Source organism: Diadema antillarum, unplaced genomic scaffold (assembly GCF_040938485.1).
Source record: "Diadema antillarum isolate AM-2024a unplaced genomic scaffold, OU_Dant_1.0 seq00000266_RagTag, whole genome shotgun sequence".
Taxonomy (NCBI): Eukaryota; Metazoa; Echinodermata; class Echinoidea; order Diadematoida; family Diadematidae; genus Diadema; species Diadema antillarum.
The window spans coordinates 2012016-2035027 of record NW_027271303.1 but is presented as its reverse complement, the minus strand read 5'-3'; the positions used below and the strand labels follow the sequence as shown (position 1 = coordinate 2035027).

Below are 23012 nucleotides of genomic sequence, written 5' to 3'. Positions count from 1 at the left end.
TTGACTTCGTCTTAGAATTATAAGCGCTTTCATAAGACGTTTCTCATTATCTCAAAAAATAGTTATGACAAAGTTGGAAGCCTGAATCCCTAACTCAGCCGAAACTGTATTATCCCTTTTAGCATGAAATTCCTCTTTCTCACACCAAGCCACATACATGTAGCCTACAGAGTGCTTATGGCGTGAACAATGCATGTGGCGGATCCAGAGGGGGGCCCAACCGGCGCACGCCCCCCCCTTATTTTTCGTTTAAAAAAAGAAATAAAAAGAAAAACAATGAAATGAAACCCGGAAGATTAGTCACGCCCCCCCCCCTTTACAGAATTCCTGGATCCGCCCCTGCAATGACATCATGTACGAAAGCGGTATGCTTTCGGATTCGTACCAAGTTGGCCCAAAGACAGAATCCATAAACGACATGCGCAGAGGATTCAAAATCAGCGTGGTATAACAACAGAACACTCACACGATAGAGTTCTACATTCGATTTGGTAGTTGCAATTCACAGCGTAATTGCGCATCCTGCATGATATCGATCATATCGCAAGAACTGGTCGTTATTGTGCTGTCTGTTAGACGAGGCAGCACATTATTTTCCTTGACAAATTCACATTTCTTGAGTGTTGCCATTGTAATACCTGTAGGATACCGCTTCCCCACTGCACGTCAGATTTGTGCGGACTTGGTTTGAAATCCTCAGCTGTTGAGATTCTCATGTAAGTATCGTTGTTCCGAAAGTTCATTATTCTTAAACGATGCTCTCAAGTTGTGGACAACGGCTCTCCGAAAATAAAATATAGGGTTTGTAATTCCAAGGGGTCGTTTCTCCGTATCTTAGATAGGGTTCTTTCGTCAGATATGAAATGATGTCTCTTCATTCAATATGATTTGAAGCACGTTGATCTGAAAACAAACCTAGTTGTCCTTTATCAGGGGGATTTATGAACATTTTATTTTCATTTTACTACCAGAGTGAATTGGCACTTGCCTTACCTCGTGAAGAAAGCAGGGGGAATTATATTCCCTTTAAAGTATGTCAGTATAACAAGTCGAGGGAAGTGTTCTTTTCATTAAAAGCAATGAAGTCGTACAGAATTCTCTTTATATTTTCTTTTTAAAGTTGTCCTGCAGTAACGTCACGAATTATTGTAGTCTTTTCATCCAGCGATGACCAATGGCGGCGAAACTTAAAGAAAAACCATTATTGAATTATCATTGATCATCACTTTTGTAAACTGGCCTGTTTTGAGACGCCGATGACTACTCTGACTTAGATAAGTTAAAGTGTTTCAAGAAAGGCATGAGGACATCACTTCAATCTACACACCAGAAATCAGTAATGACAGAATCCACCTAAAAATTTTGGACACAAAGAGTACCGGTGCAGAATTTTCAAATCAATAACTGACAATCCACATGCTTAGATTTCATATTCAAATTCAACACCTTCAGATGTATCTCTGCACCTCGTGAGATTACAAGATGTTGTATTCTAATCAAATCTTTATCTGACGACCATTGTTGTTTTATTAGTGAGCCTGCTAAGAAGACATCTTGGTTTACCCAGAATGGATTGGATGGGACTCAGTACCTCTGCCCTAACTCTGGTCATCCTTCTGTCTCAATATGCTACCTGGAGTGGTGAGTGTTGCAAGAGTGATTTTCTTAGTTTCCTCTCGATTTAGGACTTGATGGTCGTGATTATGACGTAATGTGTTAATTTGGTATTCAGTGGCTGTTCTAGAAAGTTTGATTGACACAGAATGAATAGTATATTCATTGTCAATGACCTTGTAATTTTTTGTTTGATTTATGATAAAAATCAAGCTCATTTGCAATGATTAATGTTATGGGAGGAGAAGGTTGTAGTTAGGAGTCGTCAGTAAGCTGAGAACAGCATTCTTTTTAACTTATATATATATATATATATATATATATATATATACATGTTATATATATATATATATATATACATGTTATATATATATATATATGTTATATATATACATATATATATATATGTTATATATATATATATATATATATATATATATATATATACCGTGTGTCCCCCCACCAAAAAAAAAACACAAAAACACAAAAACACAAAAAACACAGACACACACACACAAACACACACACACACACTGATTCCTCAACGATAACTTGACAAATAGTGAGTTAATCCAAATGTAATTTCAGGGTATGAAACTACAACTCATTACCCACATCTTACAGAAAAGCCTTTCTGATTTGCTTCAGTAGTGAAAGAGAAATGAGGATTTCTGTAGAGCATGTCAAGAATCCCTTCCCTCCAAGTTCTGTCCATATAGTGATTTAACATTATGACCAGAAAGTTAATTTTTCAGACGTGAACAACGAATCAAGGACCTGCTCTGATCTCGCTTTCATTTTCTTTCAGAATAAATCTTGATTATGTTTTCTTCTTTTTTTTAAATTTAGCACGCACAAGACTAACTCTGATGTGATGCTCGATGCTCAAACTTAATGAAAAGATCTTGAATTTGGGCTAATATGATAATAATAGTAATAATAATAATGATAATAATAATAATAATAATGTATACTTTTATAGCGCAACAGTCCATCAAAAGATGCTCATGGCGCTTTTAGTCTTAAGGTTAGTCTTAAGGAGAAAAAAAGAAAGAAAGAAAGAAGAAGAAAAGGAATTATGTGACATCTTCACTTTTTGTTTCCTACAACATATTAAAGAGATTCTTTCTTTTTTTTTGGGGGGGGGGGTGTTTTAAATGATTCCACAGAGGATGAGTGGCGAACAGTGACAGGGATATCTTTCCAAACTTTTGGTCCAATGTGGGAGAAAGAACGAGTTCCCCATGAATGCTTAACCTTAGGTATCTGAAATGAAAAGGAAGTAGATGATCGAAGTCTGCGAGGAGGGTTATAACAATATAAAGAATTCTGGAGATACTCGGGTGCAGTTGAGTGAACCACATGATACACAAGAAGAGCAATTTTGAAAATAATTCGCTTTTCAACAGGAAGCCAATGGAGAGAACGTAACACTGGTGTAATGTGAGCAGTTTTCCTACTATACGGGTAAAGAAGCTTTCTTTTCGTTATTTAGCATTAAGGAAATGATTTTTTTTTTCGCCAACAATGACAACACATAATAAAACGATCTTTTCACATCGCTTCAACAAATATGTGTATTACTTGAAAATCGAAACTGTGGGTTGCATTTTTTCTTTCACACGCTAGACATATAGTTCTGCTGATATAAAAAAGTACGTAAGTGTGAAGTGCTATATCATAGCTCCATTATCTCATCACTTTCTATTTGTATGCACTATTCTTTTGTTTCTTCGAAACAAAAAAATCATGCATGACTTCCTTGAGTGTCAGTCGACGACAAACGGCATGAATACATTTAAACTCACGAACCTAACTCGAAATCTGATGCCAGTAAAAGCTATTTGAAATCTGGCTTCTGATGGTTTCTGTAATGATTATGAATTTTCATAAAAAGGGACGAGTATATGCATGCAATATTTATAGCACTGTATAGTGTACAATATTTTGGTAAGTGTGTCTGAATTGATACCAATAATTTTAAGACACGATGATTGTCCCATTATTTATTTTGTACTATTTTGTAAGATGTTTCAAATATTACGCAGCTGGCAAACAATAACGACGTAATCTCTAATTGGGTATGAATGATGAAATCGAAAGGTTTTTTTTTTTTTTTAACAAGATGAAAGATAATCTAAAGTAATTTGGACAATAACGGAAATAGATAAAAAGACATCAAAATACTTATGAAGTTAAAATTGAACAAGTTACAGTTGTTAGACCAATATTCATAATTATCCTTGTTGGATTCATTTAAGAGTACATTATACCGGGTGTCCCAAAAAAAGCGGAACGGTGGATTTTCAGTACCTTGCGTTCTAAACGTGATATATTTTTTGACATCATAAGAAAGAGCATCTTCCGCAGAAGACCATGATACCAATATCATTAAATTTGGTTAAGTACTTTTAGTCTACGCCAATTTCTGTAAATGCAGTCATTTTCAAATTTTTGCGACTTTTGAGATAATAATTTGCTTGCGACACGCGTTCCATACGGTGAATTGTGTAAGCTCGTTGATCCATGTCAACAAAGATAACGCTTTCATATTGGGAGAGAGCACACACACACACACACACACACACACACACACACACACACACACTGTTTTTTTCCTGGCCCGTGCCCAATGTGAAAGCTGTATCTTTTGTTGACATGGATCACCGAGCTTACACAATATTCACCGTATGGATCGCGTGTCGCACTCAAATTATTATCTCGTAAGTCGCAAAAATCCGGTGAAATTTGACAATGACTGCATTTTCAGAAATTGGCGTAGAATAAAAAGTACTGAACCAAATTTAATGATTTTAGTATCATAGTCTTCTGCGGAAGATGCTCTTTCTAATGATGTCAAAAGATATATAACTTTTAGACCGCAAGGTACTGAAAATCCACCGTTCCTCTTTTTTTGGGACACCCGGTATATATGTTGTGTGAACATTATTTGCTTCAGAATGGTCTCATATTCACTGATAGGGAGATAATGGTTCCAGGCTAGCATGCCTGTACAACGACGCGGCATTAAACTGCACATTACTTGAATACGAGACCATTTTGAAGCAAATAATTTTCACGCAGTAATAGATATATAATGTACTCTTAAATTAATCCAACAAGGATTGGAACAATCATCCCCCAGCATTCCCACTGTTTCCCACTGATCCGTTACTAGCCATCCCCTTTAACGTCGATACACTCTAGAATCATATACAACAAAAACGAGAGAGATGAGAAGAAAATAAAGAAAAATAGCCTAGGTATTAAGATTCGTAGGATTGTACCTGAAGATGCCAACACCTTCATTAGATCTTGTAATTAACATAGTAATTTCTCTATCTCGAAGTAAAAAAGACGTCAAAGAGACGTCTTTTTTGTTTGCTTATTTTCGTCAAAGAGACGTCCTTTTTTTCTCAATCAATAAACATGAAATGGTCGCATATTGACGTGTTAATGACTTGTTTATGACGTTATAGTGACGTAATATTTTGTCTTTCAAGTAGTTATCTAAACGATACTAAGACGTCTTTGTAAAACATGAATGAAATCTTTGATGATGAATTTTTGTAATTGGTACAATTGTAATTGCACACTTTTTCGGAGAATGTCTCAAATACGCTTCTTAACTTGAAAATACGGCTCCGAAAATACAAGCCCATCCATGATTGCTTTTCGGCATTCCAGCCACTAGAAAAGTATTAAGACACTTTTTTTTAATACTTGTAACATATCAATCGTTAACGTTTTATTATAGATGCTACGTGTCCGTCCCCATCAGTAGACCATTCTTTGGTAGACTACGACAACCAGCCGCAGACATATGACAGCGAAACTCGGCTGATGTTGGAGTGTAAATTCTCCGACAAGACCACTGAGATCATCTGCGACGGATTAACCGGACAGTGGGAAGCTGGTTCCCTATCCAATGCAGACAGAGAATTCCAGTGTCCGGCGAATCCTGGTAAAGACTATTCAATTCGATACCATTCGATTCAATTCATTTCAAAGTATTTCAATTGAAAAAATAATCCCTTTCCAAGTCCACATCCACACAGGTGACAAAAACAAAAAGAAAGAATATGTAGTGGTAAATTTCCGCTCTACCTATATCCTGAGATGTACATCTTTTGAAATCTTAAAAAGTTGCAGTAATGTGACATCTCACTAAACTCTCAAATTCTCTCTTTCAGCATTAGAAAAAAAAATCGATGGTGATATCCTCAGGTACTCTCATTTATCTTCTTTAAACACATAGAACCTTCACGTTGAATAAGGTAAAACTTTACAACATTATGTCACCCTGGTTGAAAATGTCGAATACAGATGTACTTGAGGCAGGAGGGGTCGATTCGGCCCTCTCCTGGTTTTACCTTTTGATCTCCCGGAACGTCCAGCTACGATTTGTTTTAACGCTCCTACAGTATCTCCAGCGACCATTTCATACTGTTCTCCTCCCCCCCCCCGTAAACGTTTCCGTGGCGACGAACGAAGAAGGTTTATGCAGCAGGTGAGGAGCTGACGATTGAGTGCAAGTATTCGAAGCAGCGGTCAGACATTTTCTGCGACGGAGATATACGGGCATCTTGAAATCATAGAATCATACAGTTTTACTAGACAAAATCAGTATCTATGAAGGTGCTAAAAAGAAATACATTTTCGTCTGTACACATTTGCACATCAACGTTGAAACATCGATTAGTAATATTATTGCTGATGATATGACAACTGGATCGACGTGAATGATGGAAAACAAAATTCTGAAATACTAATATGTAGTTTTGTGATATTTTGACCAGCCTTGGATCCACATTGTGGCAAGCCGCATGTGGATTCATCCATCGCCACCTACAACGTACACAAGGACATCTACGCCGACGGCAGTCGAATAACAGTGAGTTGCAAGTACTCCTCGGACAGCGCTGAAATTTACTGCGACGGCGACACCGGCGTGTGGAGATTTTCGTCATGGTTCACGTACAAATTAAAATGTCCAGCTAGTGAGTACATGTATTACAATATCCCTCTCTGACAGTGTGTTAGTCTACCTGCTATCTGCATTGTTGGTGAATGGTTCTCCAGTAAGTAGTGAGTATGTATAATTTCAGTTCAATTTAATTTCGATTTTGCTTTCATATCTTCAGTTTAATCTAATTTCGATATCGCTTTTATATACTTTCAAATATATATCTGTATGAATAGCAAATTCATCAATCATACATGGAACAATATACCATCCACACTTTTTTTCAGCATAAATCATCACAGACAGAACAGATTTACGCTTACACTTTACAGAATGATCTGTTGAACTCACATTTTTAAAAGTACCTGGGTTTAAGGGCAAAAATGAAACATAAATTTGAGAGACCAAGTGTTGTCTTTATCCCATTTCAGAGCCACCAAAGTACCAAAATAATATAGACACGTACATGCCCATAATTCTGTACCATACACACACACACACACACACTTTGTTTATTTCAACACACCCATCCACGCGCGCGCGCGCACACACACACACACGAATCTTCTGTACACCAATTTAAGTGACACTTTAGCAGAATTCTTCTGATTTGCTGTGACCATTAGTAACATAACGTGTAACTGTATAATATTCTGATGGCTTCTTTCACAGTATCTGCAGCGACCAATTCATACTGTTCGCCACACCACACTGTTCGTGTTGGCATGATGGCATCATCCTGCATCAGCAAAAAAACAAAACTGAAACAAGGTTTATGTTGTATTCACAAAGTTTATCGGCATACAAATTTTCTAGCGATTCTCAAGTGTTGATACCAAGAGAACAATAACAGTAGGGCTAACTGTAAATTGATATTGTTCTCTCAGTATCAACACTTGAGAACGAGCGAATCGCTCGAAATTTTGAGTGCCGATATAAACTTTTGATGAAAACAACACGTATCCGGGCACTTACCCCCCGGGCAACTACCCTCCGGATAACTACCACCCGGATAATTACCCCCAGGTCTATTCCCTCTTAGGGCAACTACCCCCCCCCCCCCCCCGGACAACTACCCTCCTAGGGCAATTACCCTTCAGGGCTATTACCCCCTAGGACAACTACCACCCGGTCATCTACCCTCCTTGGGCAACTACCCCCAAGGGCAATTACCCTTAGGACATCTGCCCCCCGGATAACTACCCCCCGGATAACTACCCCCAGATAACTACCACCCGGATACCTACCCCCTGGATAACTACCCCCCGGATAACTACCCCCTGGATAACTACCCCCCGGAGAACTACCCCCTGGATAACTACCCCCCGGATAACTACCCCCCCCCCCCCCCCGATAACTATCCCCAGGATAACTTCCACCTAGATAACTACCCCCAGGATAACTACCACCCGGATAATTACTCCCCGGATAACTACCCCCAGGATAACTACCACCCGGATTACTAACCCCCCCCCCCCCCCATAACCATACCCCTACCCCCCCCCCCCCGCCCCCTCCTGATACTTACCTTCTGGACAACCCTCCCTCCCCCGAAAGTTACCACCCGTTGTAATTTTTCCATAAGTTCATAACACGATAGCAGAAGATGCACCTTTCTCTTACTCTGTCATCATACTCTTTTGGCTTGTCATTTTACCGTTATAACACATTAGAAGATAAACATAAGAAAAGGAGAGTTGATTTCACTGCAATGCATATTCCCTTAACATTAGCGAGGGACCCTTCGATATAAAGCCATAATTTCTGATAGGATCCGGGCACGGTTTTATGAAAGTTATCAGTCCTGACAAGCTGTCAGTTCCACACAATTACCAATCGTTGTAGGTCGATCAAAGCAGGTCCATGGTAACAAGTCAGTAACTCGAACTTATCAATCAAGCAGAACCCATGGTTTTATTGAAATCATTAGAGACTAACAAGATGTCATAACTGGCAACTTTTATCAAACGGTGCCCTAATCTGTCATAAGAGTAAAATTACAGCTTGTTTTACATACAAGTAGAATTGTGCTAGTTTTAAAATTAAATGTTCTCGACACTTTAAGGGGAAATCCAGTTCAAATATAAGTTAGTCTGATTAGAAAGAGTAAAATATTACGAGTTTAACGGTATTTCTTTTTTTGTTTGTTTTTACAAAACACCCCTAGTTGTTAACGAAGTCTTTTGTCCTGCACCCTCTTTTTTTTTAATAGATCTATAGAGAGTTGTAGTTGACAGAATCCTTTTTACATTATAGGGCTGCTCTGTTTTATCCCGCCCATTTCAAGAGTATTTTTTTCACAAAAACTTGAATCCTTCTTGGAATAACATGCTCTTTAATATTTCGTAAGGGGTTTCTAATTTTCTCATCCAAAAGATGTTTAAAACCTGAAGTTAGGTCTCGCCCAAAACCAGACGATATGAAAAAATGTTTTGTTTTTTTCAATTCAAATAGCAAACGTTGTTCGAAAATAACAATGAGAGACGTAATTTTCTGGGGGAGAGTTATTGTAAGAGGGGTGATTGTTTGGAGCCTAATTTTGATAAGGAGTAATTGTCAAGGGAGGTAATGCTCTGCGGTGATCATACCAAGGAGGTGACAATCTCTTCCCACATTCTTGATATACTAGTTGTTAATGCCCAATGATGCAGTAGGGCAATTCTGAAATGAGCGTTAACGGTATAACAGTAAAATAGTTGATGAAATTGATGAAATAATGCAAAGAAAGCAAATTAAGATAGAGACGAAGTACACAAATAAAGATACAGTGCACTCCCGTTACAACGAACACAGTTATAACGAAATTTCGTTATAACGAAGCAAAACTTCTGGTCCCAAAATTATCGCCATTAAAGACTATGGTACAAAATTCGCTTATAACGAAGACGATTATAACAAAATTTTTGTTATCACGAAGTCTTTCTGAGCACCACTGACAAAGAAAAACAAAAGAAATGTGCTCCGTTATAACGAAATGCGGATCGCATTCGAAAATGCGTAGCGGCACAAGCATTTTTAAAGCGTCTCTGCATGAGCGAACGCATCATTGAATGTTCACTCCGTGTATCACGCACAGTTTGCGAGGGGAACTTGCGTTATTGTAATACAATAATCTGAATTCAGATAAGGTTTGTTTCATTGTTCCGAAGTCCTTTAATACAACTAAATGTCCGTTAGTTCGGAAATGAAATAGGGTTTGTTATTAAGCACATTTTGGCGTTATTCCAAAGGTTCGTTAATTCGATAATAAAATATGGTCCTTATTTTCATTCTTATACGGTTCGTTACTCCGAAAATGATAGGAATTCAAAACGTTCGTTAATCGGAACATTACAAAAAGTATCGTTAATCCATGGTGGAAAAAGGTGAGTACGCTAACAAAACTTAAGCATTGCAATCCTTATAATCGTCTTAAGATAAATAAATCTTCGAAATAACTAACCTTTCTCATTTTTCTTTTCATTAAAAACATTTCTTCGGAATAACGAACCTTATTTCATTTTCGGATGAAAAAGCCTTCGGAACAACGGACTTTCTGAATAGTGAACCTTTCTCACTTTTTGATTTATAAACCTTCAGAATGACGAACCTCATATCATTTTCAGATCAACGAACCTTCGGAAAATGAACAATATATTATTTTGATCTAAATTATGAACTTTCGGAATAATGATTCTTCGGAAATGCGAACCTTCAGATAAACAAACCATCGGAATCCCGGGAATGGCGAAACTTCGGAATAAGGAGCCTTCGGAGTAACGTACTTTAGTAAGAAAAGAACCTTTGGAATAGCGAACTGTAACCAAATCCTACACCGTCATTTTCTACACATGTGTGACAACTCAAAAAACTTTATGCTCTTTTTAAAATGCAATATTTAAACGAAATTAAAAAGGTATTCTCCCATTTCACATACCTTTCCAGCGTATGATGAGTATTCAACAAACGGAATTTTTTTTATGCGTGGTTTCCTTCTTTTCGTTATACATTGCATATTATATTTGTTCGGTTATAACGAAATGTCGTTAAAACGAAAAAAAAAAAATTGCCGGTCCTGAGCATTTCGTTTTAACGGGAGTGCATTGCACATGAACACACACCAGATCAATCCCTTGTAATGAGAGAAAGAGGAAAGGTGAGTAATGAATGACAGGAATAGACTACCTTCACGGTGGACAGAGAAAAGCGAGAGGGAAGAGGAAGATGATGGGTCAAAACCAGGGCACGTGAGGCATGAGATATAAGCTCCTCAAAATAAAGAAGTGTTACATGGAGTTGTGGTAAACGATAGACGATTGTGGTTAAAAAAATATTGCAAAAAGTATAGCTCATTCTGAAGTGTAACATTTCTTCAAAATGTCTTTAATTCAATGGTAAAGGCATTCAAACTTAAAACTTCTTTTATACTATACTATCCCCAAGAGAAATCCGAAATTTCGGAACAGTAAAAGAAAATACAGATTAAGCGAAAATAGTTTTGGTTAAAGGCATTGAAATTTACTGGATTACCGGGTAGGATATGAAGGGACAGCTTCGTTTTTTTATGAACATAGAGTCAAAATACAGAGGGAGAAATTAAGCTTGTACATAAATTGTCCTAAATGCAAACGATACAAATCGTAAATCCTTAAGATGTTGTTTTCATAAGATGATGTATCAGTATGGCATCTCCGTGATTCCTGGCAAATAATACAAAGAACTCCGTTTCCTGTATAATGATATCCTTTTTATTAAAAGTAAGAGTCGGAGGGGGGGGGGGGGGTGGGGGGCAATGACCCGGGAGGTAGTTACCCAGGGGGTAATTGACGTGGTGCACTGTCCTGGGGGTAATTTTCCTCTTGATAGTTATAGGGGAGGGGGAGTTGTAGGCCTACTTATCCAGGGTAATCATCCATGGGAAGTAATCGGAGGGGGTAGTTATCGGGTGGAAGTTATCTGGGGTCTAGTTATCGGAGGAGGGGGTAATTAACCTGGGGAAAATTATCCTGGTGGTAATTATCGGGGGGGGGGGGTAGTTATCCGGAGGGTAATTATCCGGGGGGTAATTATCCGAGGGGTAATTATCCGGGGGGTAATTATCCGGGGTTAGTTATCCGGGGGTAGTTATCCTGGGGGTAGTTACCCAGGGGGTAGTTCTCCGGGGGGTAGTTACCCAGGGGGTAGTTCTCCGGGGGTAGTTATCCAGGGGGTAGTTTTCCGGGGGTAATTATCCAGGGGGTAGTTATCCGCGGGGGTAGTTATCCAGGGGTAGTTATCCGAGGGGTAATTATCCAGGGGGTAGTTTTCCTAAGGGGGAATTGCCCTGGGGGTGATTGCCCTAGGAGGGTAGTTGTCCGAGGGGGGGGGGGGTAGTTGTCCTAGGGGGTAATTACCCTGGAGGGTAATTGCCCTTGGAGGGTAGTTGTCCAGGGGGGGGGGTAGTTGCCCTAGGGGGAATTGTCCTGGGGGTAATTATCCGGGTGGTAGTTATCCGGAGGGTGGTTTTCCAGGGGGTAGTGTTCCTAGACCCAAAACAACATGAACTTTGTTTCAGTTTTGTTTTTTGTGACGATGATTATTGTTATACGTATATGTATACACGGGTACTGCGTATGTTAATATCTTGTTAATATTCATGTGTATAAAAGACGCTAAAGTGAAAGTATTATGTTTTGTTTTCTTTCTTTAGCACTTCATGAAATCAACGACATAGCAAGTACCCCGTTCCATTTGTTACAATGCATTGATTTTTTTATGATTTACCCACTTTGATTCCTTGTGGATATTCCACATTTTTGCTTTTGGGATCATGATATTGCTGATCGAAAGTGATAGGTTATGTTTATCATCTTTGTGATTTAGAAAGTGATAGGTTATGTTTATCTAAGTTATACTTTCAGATTCTGCTCTCGAGAACAAAGACTGTCTTTTTGATGTTGCATTACATGGAGAAATCATAATGCATATAACATTATGCGCGTATTATGATTTTATACTTTGTCTGCAATTAGAGAAGACGTTGTAGCATATCGCTTTCCCTGTATACATTAGGATGGCTATCAGACTCGCCGCAACCCTGTTCTCCCCCGAATTTGGACTCCGACCGGGTAGCCTTAATTGGTACACCCCTTGCCTCCTATCCACCTGGATCTAATGTCACCCTGGAGTGCAAGTACACTGGTGAAAACCTCACTGTTCAATGTGAAAGAAACGGCGGATGGACCAGCTTCTACTGCCCGAAAGATCCAGGTAAGTATGACCACGAGTTCGAGATCGTGAATGATACAGGGAACTGGTGTGGTTCATCCTTGTGACCACGGTCACGTGACAGCTTTTTGACCAATTACACATTGGTATCCATATAGGTCATGGAAGGATACATGATTTTGGCTTAGGGAGGTTAAGAATATTTTCATGATTACGTTAATTGCTTTGGCTTACTCTCTTTTCGAGACGTTCACATAAACTTTCTGGTAGAAAATTATTAAGCAGTTTGGAGATGAAAATTAATGCGTGCTTTTTCCAACGATCAATTAGACAGTCAACATTAAATGTACTATATTATAATCTTTGGCGGTTGAAACTATTATCAATTTGTAACACGATTCTCAGCACTCTGTTTTGTATTATCTGCAATCGCCTTAAAGTGCACTGAACTGCATTCATCTACAGAGTACAACAATAGTCAAAGTGATTGTGGATTAAAGTGTGATACAGCGTGAGAGCAGTTGCTTTGTCAATAAAATCCCTTGTGCTTCAGACACTGTCAGAGTAAATAAAGATTGCGCACGGCTTTAAGTCTTACACTTTCGATTTGCTGAGACCAAGTTAGAATACAATCAATAATAACACCGAGGTATTTACTTTGATAAACTCTGTCGAGTGCTGTATAACTAATACACACAGTAAAATTAATAAAGGGTCTAAATCTTGTTTTAGATCCTAAGATCATTTACATTTCGGTGAATTTAATATCAGATGGGTATGCAAAAACCAATTAGCCATCAACGAAAGATCATTGTTCAAAACGTGTTGTAGTTCTTGGGGAGTTTTAGATGCAAAATACACACATATGTTATCCGCATAAATAGACAGGCAACACTTTTCAATAACTTTTGCGAGATCATTGAAGAACAATATAAAGAAGAGGGACCCCAATATGCTGCCTTGCGGGACACCACAATGCACAAATGAACTTGATAATTCGTTCCTATTGACCACAGTTATCTGTCTCCTTTGACTGAACCATCTGGTCACATTCTCATAAAAACCATAATGCACTCTTCTTTAGTAGAATGTCATGCGAAATTAGATCAAACTTTTTTTTCAAGATCCAATGAGATGAAGCCAACAACATAACATTTGTCTATGCACATACAAGGTCTTCAATGACATTGATTACAACAGTTGAAATGGAATATTTTGGTCGAAAACCGTGTTATAGTGAACATAAAAAACGATTTTCAGTTAGATACGTATGACCTGCTGAAACACTATTTTTTTTCCAATACCTCAGAAAGGCAGGTAGAACAGAAATTGGCCTGTAATTGGTTACATTGGTTGGGTCACCCTCTTTATAAAGTGGCGTGATACGTGCTAATTTCCATGCGCTTGGTACTACACCTTTCACCAGAGACAAATTGATTAAAAAGGCGGCAACATACAACTTACATATATATTTGATTATGCTTGCAGGAATATGATCAAGACCAGATGCCTCGTTCAAAGGTATTGTGTTGACATGCTTCAGAATGTCTTGTTCTGAGATCGCCTGAAAAGTAAACACAGACGATGCTTTTCCATGAATTCCATATTATTAATATCTGTTCGACTGGACTTACTTGTGAAAATCAATGTATGTTTGTCAAAGGTTGTGTCGGAGTCCCCCTTTCCTGTTGAGTGAAAGATTTTCCGAAGCACAGCTTCACGGACTCCTCTTTCAAACCATCTGATTTCCTTGTCGATGATGTCAACCTCTTTGTCTTGCAAAGTGATGCCCCTTGTTCTTTAGGTGGCTGAACACAGCCGACTCGTTCCCAGCTGATCCTGATCTGCGATTTGGTAGAGACGTTTGTGGAGAGGCTGTTTGGTTTCACCGATGTAATTGTCTTTGCAGTCCTTTTCTTGACATTGTATCCCATATATTACATTGTTCCGTTTGTGTTTCGGGATTTTGTCTTTAGGATGTACCAGTCTCTGTCGAAGAGAGTTGGCAGGTTTGAAGTATACAGGAATCAGTAGGAGCTAAAATTCCGTTGGATTTTCTCTGACTGTCCTTGGCAGTATGTAACCGAAACTCTTTTGCCTCGATCGTTGGTGTGTCCCTAGTGTCTCTGACGCCACGTTTGCGAGGGTAAGGGCTATGATGAGATGCGAGGGCTTTCTCATGGCTCCAGTTTCTGTATCCACAGTAGGCTATAGGTGTTGGTGTTCTTTTTCCTTCGTCTCTCCAGAAGAAGGGAGGTAGTATGCTTTAATAATAACTTTAATAGTAACTTTAATAATGTTATATAACACTTTATTTTTACCATATGTAATGTATTGCAATATTGTATGGGGCAACTGTAGCAAAAGTAAATTAAATACAATTTTTATTCTTCAGAAAAAGGCTCTTCGTATATGCACACACTCAAATTTTTTGGCTCACACCGATCCTATATTTCATCGCCTAAAAACTTTAAAAGCCCATGACATACATATATATCTAATGCTATATTTATGTATAAACACACTCGAAATTTATTACCATTTTTTCATAATGCCTTAGTAACCAATGACCATATTCATTCATACCCAACCCGTCGTTCCCATGATTTTCATTTAAGTAATCCAAAGCTTTTACTTGCTCAAAAATCGATTAGACATCACGGTCCGGATACATGGAACACTCTTCCTGAGGAGTTGAAACAGTGTGCCTCCTTGTTTTCATTTAAAGCAAACTTAAAGAAGCACATTTTATTACAGTATACTTCAAATACAAATTAAAAACAAATAATTCATATGATTAATGTTGGTCTCCCAAATAGCAACATCGCATACCGTTCCCTCTTTCAGCAAACCAATTCGATTATTCTACATTCCAGCATATCTGCCCTTCTGCACTTTCTAGCACTTGCACGCACATCCACCACCATCACGTTTTTCCCCTGCTATCTTCGCAGCAGAATTTGTATTGTATTGTAGTATTACGAAACTAGTATACGTCCCTACCTTTTCCTCTGGCCGGCCATCTTTTCAAGCTATGCTTACAATGGCGGCCTTCTGCATTATCGCTCCATAATTATAATTGTTGTAATCCCCGCTGCATAGACATGCATACTGTATATTGTATCATTAATTACCTTTTATATCTTTGTTTACGCAAGTCAAACGACTCTGTTTTGAATCTATTTTGTATATTTCCCACATGTTCATGATCATGTGCCTTATGTATATTGATTTGCTGATTGATTTGTTGATTTGCAGAAAATAAAGTATCTATTAAACAAACATGCTCTGTGAAACAGAGTTCTTACAACTCCAAGTTTGTAGATAAGTGGGTGGTACAAGTCAAACAACAAATACTGGTCAGTGTGTGTAGGTTTGCGGTAAAATGAAGGACACGAAGTGCCGTCCTTGTTGACCGTGATCATGCAGTCAAAGAAGGGGAGATTGCTGTCCTTGATGTTCTCCACGGTGAACTTGTTGAACGGGTCGCAGTTGTTTATGGGCTGAAAGAAACGGTGCAGTTCAGCAGAATGTATCTTGACCCATGTATCGTCAACGTACCTGTACCAGTGAGAGGACCATGTTCCACTAAATGAGTCTAAAGCTGATGTCTCAAAGTGTTCCATGTTCAGGTTAGCCAGAACTGGAGATACGGGTGAGCCCATGGCACAGCCATGCTTCTGTTTGAAGAGGGCACCATTATACACAAAATACGTTGTGGATAAACACAGCTTTAACAGCTGGCAATTTTGATCCGGACTCAGTTTGGTCCTTTGATGTAGACTTGTGTCACTTCTCAGGCGCTCGCGTACTACTTCAATGGCTTTGTCGAAAGGTACACTCGTGCACAGTGCAGACACATCAAAGGAGGCAATGGTCTCATTCTCCTCAACCTTAATGTCCCGCACTTTCTCGATAAAGTCCCTTGAGATCTGGATGTGATGTTCCGTCAAACCAATTAATGGACTCAAGATGGCTTTTAGTTGTTTGGCGATGTTGTAAGTGACACTGTTGATATTGCTAACGATGGGTCTGAGAGATGTATCCGTCTTATGGATCTTTGGGAGTCCATAGAAGGCTGGGATGTCATCTCCAGGGCAGAGGCTATAGTACAATGGTTTGTCGATGTAACCATCCTTCTCTAGTTTTTGCAGATATTCAAGTGCACGCTTCTTGAAGGCTGCTGACGGATCTCGTTTGAGCCGTTCATAGTTGTCGCTTAACAGATTGTTAACTTTCTTTAGCATAGTCACTCTTGTTCAAAAGAACGCTAGATCTGCCTTTGTCTGCTGGTTATAATGACAATATTCTTATCCTTTGAAAGTTGATGTAGGGCCTTCTTTTCTTCTTTGGATATATTTGATGTTGGTGATTTGGAGCTAGAAAGACAAGCCGTTACCTCAGCTCTCACTTCCTCGCCTGTAGTCTGGTCGACCTTGTTAGACCTAATGACCGATTCCGTTGCAGTTATGTAGTCTACGTATGGCACAGAGTTGGGGGAGAAGGCAAAATTTAAGCCCCGAGCTACCACCGAAATTTCTGATTTGTTGAGTTGTTTATCTGATAAGTTTTCACCCACACGTCTGTTTGAGAGTGGAAATCACGGTTCAGCTTACCGTTCCTCCAGTTTGTGTGGGGGTCTGTTGAGGTTGAACATCGCCTTCTGAAAAGTCGGATGTGCTTACGTTGTTGGTGAGCTTTAGAGCGGTCATGTCGGCTAAGCTGAATGTTTTACACTGGTAACGGTATATGTAACTGCTGGCGTAAACCATCTAACTTCTTCCGTAAAATGTCGATTATGAAGTAAGTTTGGTCTGATCCTCTCGTTCAGAAGTCCGCGTTGTGCTTTGTGGACGACGCTGTTGGCGCGAAACCCTTTCAGTCTAATCCATATTCGGTATGATGTCCGAATGTAGGCAGCGTAGATTTTGATTCATCCAGGCAGTATGCAAAAAGCGTGTAAATTAAATCTGTTCGACTGGACTTACTTGTAAAAATCACGTTGATGAAAATCACGTTGATGTGGTGAAAGGTTTGAACCTTTCGCCAACCTTTGAATTTAGAGACCCAAAGTTTATATGCTTTTTCTACATCACTTTTCGCAAGTACGTCACACAAAGACACCTGTTGTAAGTCTCTAATGGATTCACCTTGACTTAACTTCGTAACACTTCGGCTGACTGCATATTTATGGTTACCTGGCGGTGGTTTGGTATTACCCCACGTAGCCATGACAACAAAGTGATCACTTAAACTCAGGGTATTACATCACAAAATGATATTTTGTCATGATTTCAGGAAAACAGGACATCAATTACAGTTGAGGTTTTGGATGTAATCCTAGTAGGCAATTCAACGTATTGTTTCAGCTCGTGCTCTTCCGCTATTTGCAATAAACGTTTGGTGTGATGTACTGATGGCACTTTGTTAAAATCACAATTCATGTCACCACAAAAAAAAAACCCAACATAATCAATGCTTTGTTTGGGTTTTGATATTCCCTAAAAAATTCTCTATTTATCACACACATCGATATGAGAAAATTGGGTCTATAGTAATAAAGCACATGATATGGCTTTGTTTTGGTGGACAAATTTCGATGCACAATAACCAACCGATAACTGCATTTACCATCAAATATATCCTGTCTCTTTTTGTGTATAACAGACTCATGAATATATACTCAGATTCCTCAACCATTTCTGTTTCTGTCCATTCTGATGCTTGCATATCCTTCGATAGAAATTTCATCATTAATAGATTGGTCTAGTCTTGTGTCAGAAAGACACAACACATGGAATTCATTTGTTTTTACTATGTGCGTTATTTCATCATTTTTTTATTCAAAAGAGAGCATATATTCAAATGTACATTATTAAGACCAGGATGAGAGTTTACATGCTCTGAAATATAACTTCAGATTTTTGATGACTGATACATCTATCTCGAGACATTTTGATAAAAAATTTTCATGGCCGACGCTTACATATTCAACGTCATTGTCATTCAATTTATCTATATTTTGAGGCAGTTCATTCATGAAACATGCATAGCACATCCAATCTACATCAGAATTTAAAAGTTCATGAGAAGCTCCTGAGCAGCGAAAGTGTGTCCATTTTAAACAGGAGACACAAGTATACCTTTCTGGTTAGACCTGACTGACTTTTCACATGAAAAACACGAAAATTTAACAGCCATCTATATCACAATATACTGATTTGAACGGTTTGTAAAACTATCCAGTTATGATTAATGAAAGAATATAGAATCACACAGCAGACAAAATCAGTATCTATGAAGGTGCTAAAAACAAAACATTTTCGTCTGTACAATTAAACATCAACGTTGAAACATCGATTAGTATACAAATAACGCGCGGCTCTGAGTGCATTGGATCAAATTAGCGCATGCGATAACTTTTAGTAATTGTCTGAAGCCACGACGCGCAGCGGAGTGGCTTTGGACAATTCTGAAGTTATCAAATGCGCTAATTTGAACCGATGCACGAACGAGAGTCGCGTGTTATCTGTTTTATAAAATGAAATATATGGATCCTTGTCATTTGATAAATCAAGTGAAATCTAAATGTCTTAACGTTAGTCTATATCTAGTAAAATTTAGGCTTAACATTACATGTAGATCAACAACAAAACTTGACCGAAAGATCGGTCTGTATCTGTCCGTCGGGGAATGTTCCGCGGAGACTGCGTCTGGCTTCACGGATCCCCTCCGTATACGGGGGACAGCGTTAATGGCAAAATATAAAAGAGTCCTCCGGACAGACGGATCTTTCTGTCTACAACAAAACCTGCTTCACATTCACAATCATAATTATGAACAGACTCTCGCCTACATTACGGTATGTATTGTAGGTACATGCATAGATCTAATCGTGATTTGGTACTGGCAAAAATGGTAGTCTACTCACCCAGGGGCATTGATCATGTCCCTCCTCAGCCTCGAAAGCAAAACGCCGGCAACAGTTAAACTTGAAAAGGTTGAATGAAAAATCCAAAACGCTATTTACATGTAGTCTAACGTAGGACCTAAATAGTCTAGGTCTTGTTATAGATGTTCACATTGCATCCATGGAAATTGAATATTTGTTGTTTGCTCGAGAAATCTTGATGCAGATGTTCTTCTTGCGACAACGAAACTGATGTTGGTGCGCGACGTGTCAGATCTGCCGGTAGATCCAGGTCTAGATCTAAGTCTGAGCCTTTACTAGGACCAGGCAATGTAGAAACAGCTGCGCTATCCATTAAGTCACGACTTTGAACCATTTAGTTTGCAGAGTCAAAGGTTGTGCTTTACCTTTTTTTTTTTTTTTTTGGTTGCGTCTCTTCTGTGCCGGCTTCATTCAATTTCTGACCGAGCATGGTACTCATTTCTTTCTTTCTTTTGTCGCTTGTTTTACTGTAGTTTTTAATTGACTGCTCACTATGATGACCGCTTACAGTCATGATATCACGCGAATGAAACCCTGCAAAGTCCAGAGTTGTGATACAAGTGGCCCTCAAACAATGATTCGTGTAGATCTTACTACATCCAGACTTAATAGAAATGTCCTTCATTTTGTTTCTCAGAGTGTTCACACCCAGTGGAGCGTTGCAATACCACGGGTCATTTCCATTCTCTGGCATCTTTTGCTTGGGTTTTTGCCAGAAACATGAGCACATCGGATTGAGTTTAGACTTGTACACATTGTACTTGAGAAAAGATTTGACGGGACACCTTTCACAGCCAGGCACTTCGTACATCACACCCATGTTGGAGGATTCGTCTTGATCTTCTCTATTGTTCTTCGTCAATTGATCGCGTTTAGTGATATAACGGAGTCCATCTTCATCTGTCTTAAGGGAGAAATCTTCAGCCGTCATGGATCTCAGGTTCTCTCGACCGCGATTGCAAAAATATATCATGACGTCCATGAAAACCTTATTCTGAAGGCCGGCTGGGTCATTGGTATCACAAGATGTAGCTATCTTCTCCATATCTTGACTTGAAATGACGCTTTTGTGATTAACAACCCTTTTACCTTCATGTTTAAGCTTTATCATCACAGCTTTAAACATCTTCACGCTCTTTGGAAACTGAACTTTAGAACAAATGTCCATGTCATGCTGATCAAGATAATGCCTCTGAGCACACTCCATACCGTATCGCTTGTAGACTTTTCTTTGTGTATAGAGTCCCATCTGACTTTCGAAGAGATGCATAAAAGGAACACAAAAGGTGATCCAGTTCAGGAATGGTTCTGTCTGCGAGATTGATGTTCTGAATCAATGCAAATTCCTGCAGTTTAGAAAATCCAAATTTGATGGAGCGTTTGGTACTCGGCGCATCAGTTCCATCCAGCAATTGTTGTAATTCCTCTTCAGAAAGTATCTGAAAATTCGGAGCTGTCGCCATTCTTTGAATCAAAATAAATCAATATAAGATTGGAAAAGTTCTTCGAAGAGATGTTCTATGTAACGTTACTAGACCTGGATCTACCGGCACAAATTGAGCTAAATTAACTAGCTAGCTGCGCGCAGCGGCCAGCGCGTAGGTCCCTAGTGATCCCCAGGGACGAGATACGAACACGTACGCGCGCTGCTTTAATCGGTACGTGCTGCTCGATTTATTATTAGCGGTCACATTGAAGCACACGCATGTTAGTAAAAAAATGCACGCTGCTGCTAGGAAAAAAATGCACGGTAGGAAAAAAATGCGACGTAACAGTGGAAATGATGCATGTTATGTGACCGGCTCTTAGCCAATCATTTGATTAGGATCCATATATCCATTTTATGATTATTGCTTATACGGCAACTGCCTCAACGTGAATGATGGAAAACGAAATTCTGAAATACTAATGTATAGTTTTATGATGTTTCGACCAGCCCTGGATCCACACTGTGGCAAGCCGGACGTGCGTTCATCCATCGCCACCTACAACGTACACAAGGACATCTACGCAGACGGCAGTCAAATAACAGTGAGTTGCAAGTACTCCTCGAGCAGCGCTGATATGTATTGCGACGGCGACACCGGCGAGTGGAGATTTTCGTCATGGCTCACGTACCAACTTCTATGTCCCACTGGTGAGTATTACAATATCCTTTTCTGACAGTGTGTTTGTCTATCTATTATCGGCATTATTGCTGAATCGTGCATCAATAAGATGTTTTCATAAGTATGTATAGTTTCAGTTCAATTTAATTTTGATTTTGCTTTCATATTTTCAGTATCATCTAATTTCGATGTTGCTTTCATATTTTCAAATAAATATCTGTATAAATAGCAAATTCATGCATCAATCATACATGGCACATTATACCATCCAAACTTTTTTTGTTCAGCATAAATCATCACAGAGCAAATAATCTCGACCATAAATACTCAATTTGGCTGACATCGTCTCTCCTTCTTGCATTTGATCTGCTCTGTACTATGTTGCGGAGCTGCCGAAACCAGCACAGGGTTTCTGACGGGTTAGGCTCCGTCATGTCCACCTCTATACCGTAAGGTGGGACGAGATCGCGGCACTCCACTACAGAGTGTGATGGGCCATCTGTTCTGAGTGACCGCATGGATAGGATGCTTGAGGGATGGGATTCCGGCCCTGGATACAATTGACATTAAATCAAGTGACCAGATCGTCTTCTCAGGTGGCCGAGTGTTACTCAGGCTCTCCCGTGAAGATGGGCTGGCGGGGGTTGGGGTGGTATCTGGTGTGATAGTATATAGGATGACCGTGTCCAGCTTTTGCCATTCGTTCTTCCACTATCCGATTGTGTTAGATCGGAGTGAGAAAGGGTTGCTACACGCCCACTGAAAGGACGTCAAGAGCAAAGACTATATAGTGTCCAACGGGTTTCATCTTCCTAGATTCAGGTGTAAAGTAGTTTTGGGGGGTCTTTGATGGTCTTCTTCACTATCTTATGAGCGTGTTTTTGTTCTTCTGTGTAGAGATGGTAGGGAAAAAATGAGAGTACAGGTATTTAGGGTGCCAACTTAACTGGTGTACGACGGAGGCAGCCTTTGATGATCCTAATTTTGTCACTGAGGGTTACATCCAGCTTTGTTGGTACGCACGCTCCTGCTATAGAAAGGCACTATAATGCTGCATCACCGTCAGCCTGCTGCAGGACTGCGTAGAGGGTTGTTCCTGGATGAGATTTTTGAACGGAGTGACTTTTGGTATTGTTCTTAAGTGAGCTGGCTTTTTTGTTTCTTATTTCTTTTGCTCCAATGAATT

General features: G+C 39.3%; 2 protein-coding genes across 2 annotated transcripts; both read right to left on the bottom strand.

Moving 5' to 3' along the window:
* Positions 1–14528: 14528 nt before the first annotated feature.
* LOC139729883 (uncharacterized) lies at positions 14529–17013 on the bottom strand. Its single transcript, XM_071640807.1, has 2 exons — positions 16163–17013; positions 14529–14610 (listed from the first exon to the last, which is right to left on the bottom strand). The coding sequence occupies exons 1-2, from the start codon at positions 17011–17013 to the stop codon at positions 14529–14531; spliced, it is 933 nt and encodes a 310-aa protein (XP_071496908.1).
* Positions 17014–17036: 23 nt separating this feature from the next.
* LOC139729882 (uncharacterized) lies at positions 17037–20691 on the bottom strand. Its single transcript, XM_071640806.1, has 2 exons — positions 20142–20691; positions 17037–17242 (listed from the first exon to the last, which is right to left on the bottom strand). The coding sequence occupies exons 1-2, from the start codon at positions 20689–20691 to the stop codon at positions 17037–17039; spliced, it is 756 nt and encodes a 251-aa protein (XP_071496907.1).
* Positions 20692–23012: the final 2321 nt, after the last annotated feature.

What these genes read in the sequence shown, in the direction of transcription:
- LOC139729883 (XM_071640807.1), bottom strand. Translation starts at nt 17,013, where the DNA reads ATGCTAAAGAAAGTTAACAATCTGTTAAGCGACAACTATGAACGGCTC. An exon ending in GTCAACAAGGACGGCACTTC is followed by an intron (nt 14,611 to 16,162) that starts GTGTCCTTCATT and finishes ACCAAATCGCAG; the next exon opens with ATCAGGATCAGCTGGGAACG.
- LOC139729882 (XM_071640806.1), bottom strand. Translation starts at nt 20,691, where the DNA reads ATGATATATTTTTGCAATCGCGGTCGAGAGAACCTGAGATCCATGACG. An exon ending in AGAAATGAGTACCATGCTCG is followed by an intron (nt 17,243 to 20,141) that starts GTCAGAAATTGA and finishes TGCCATACGTAG; the next exon opens with ACTACATAACTGCAACGGAA.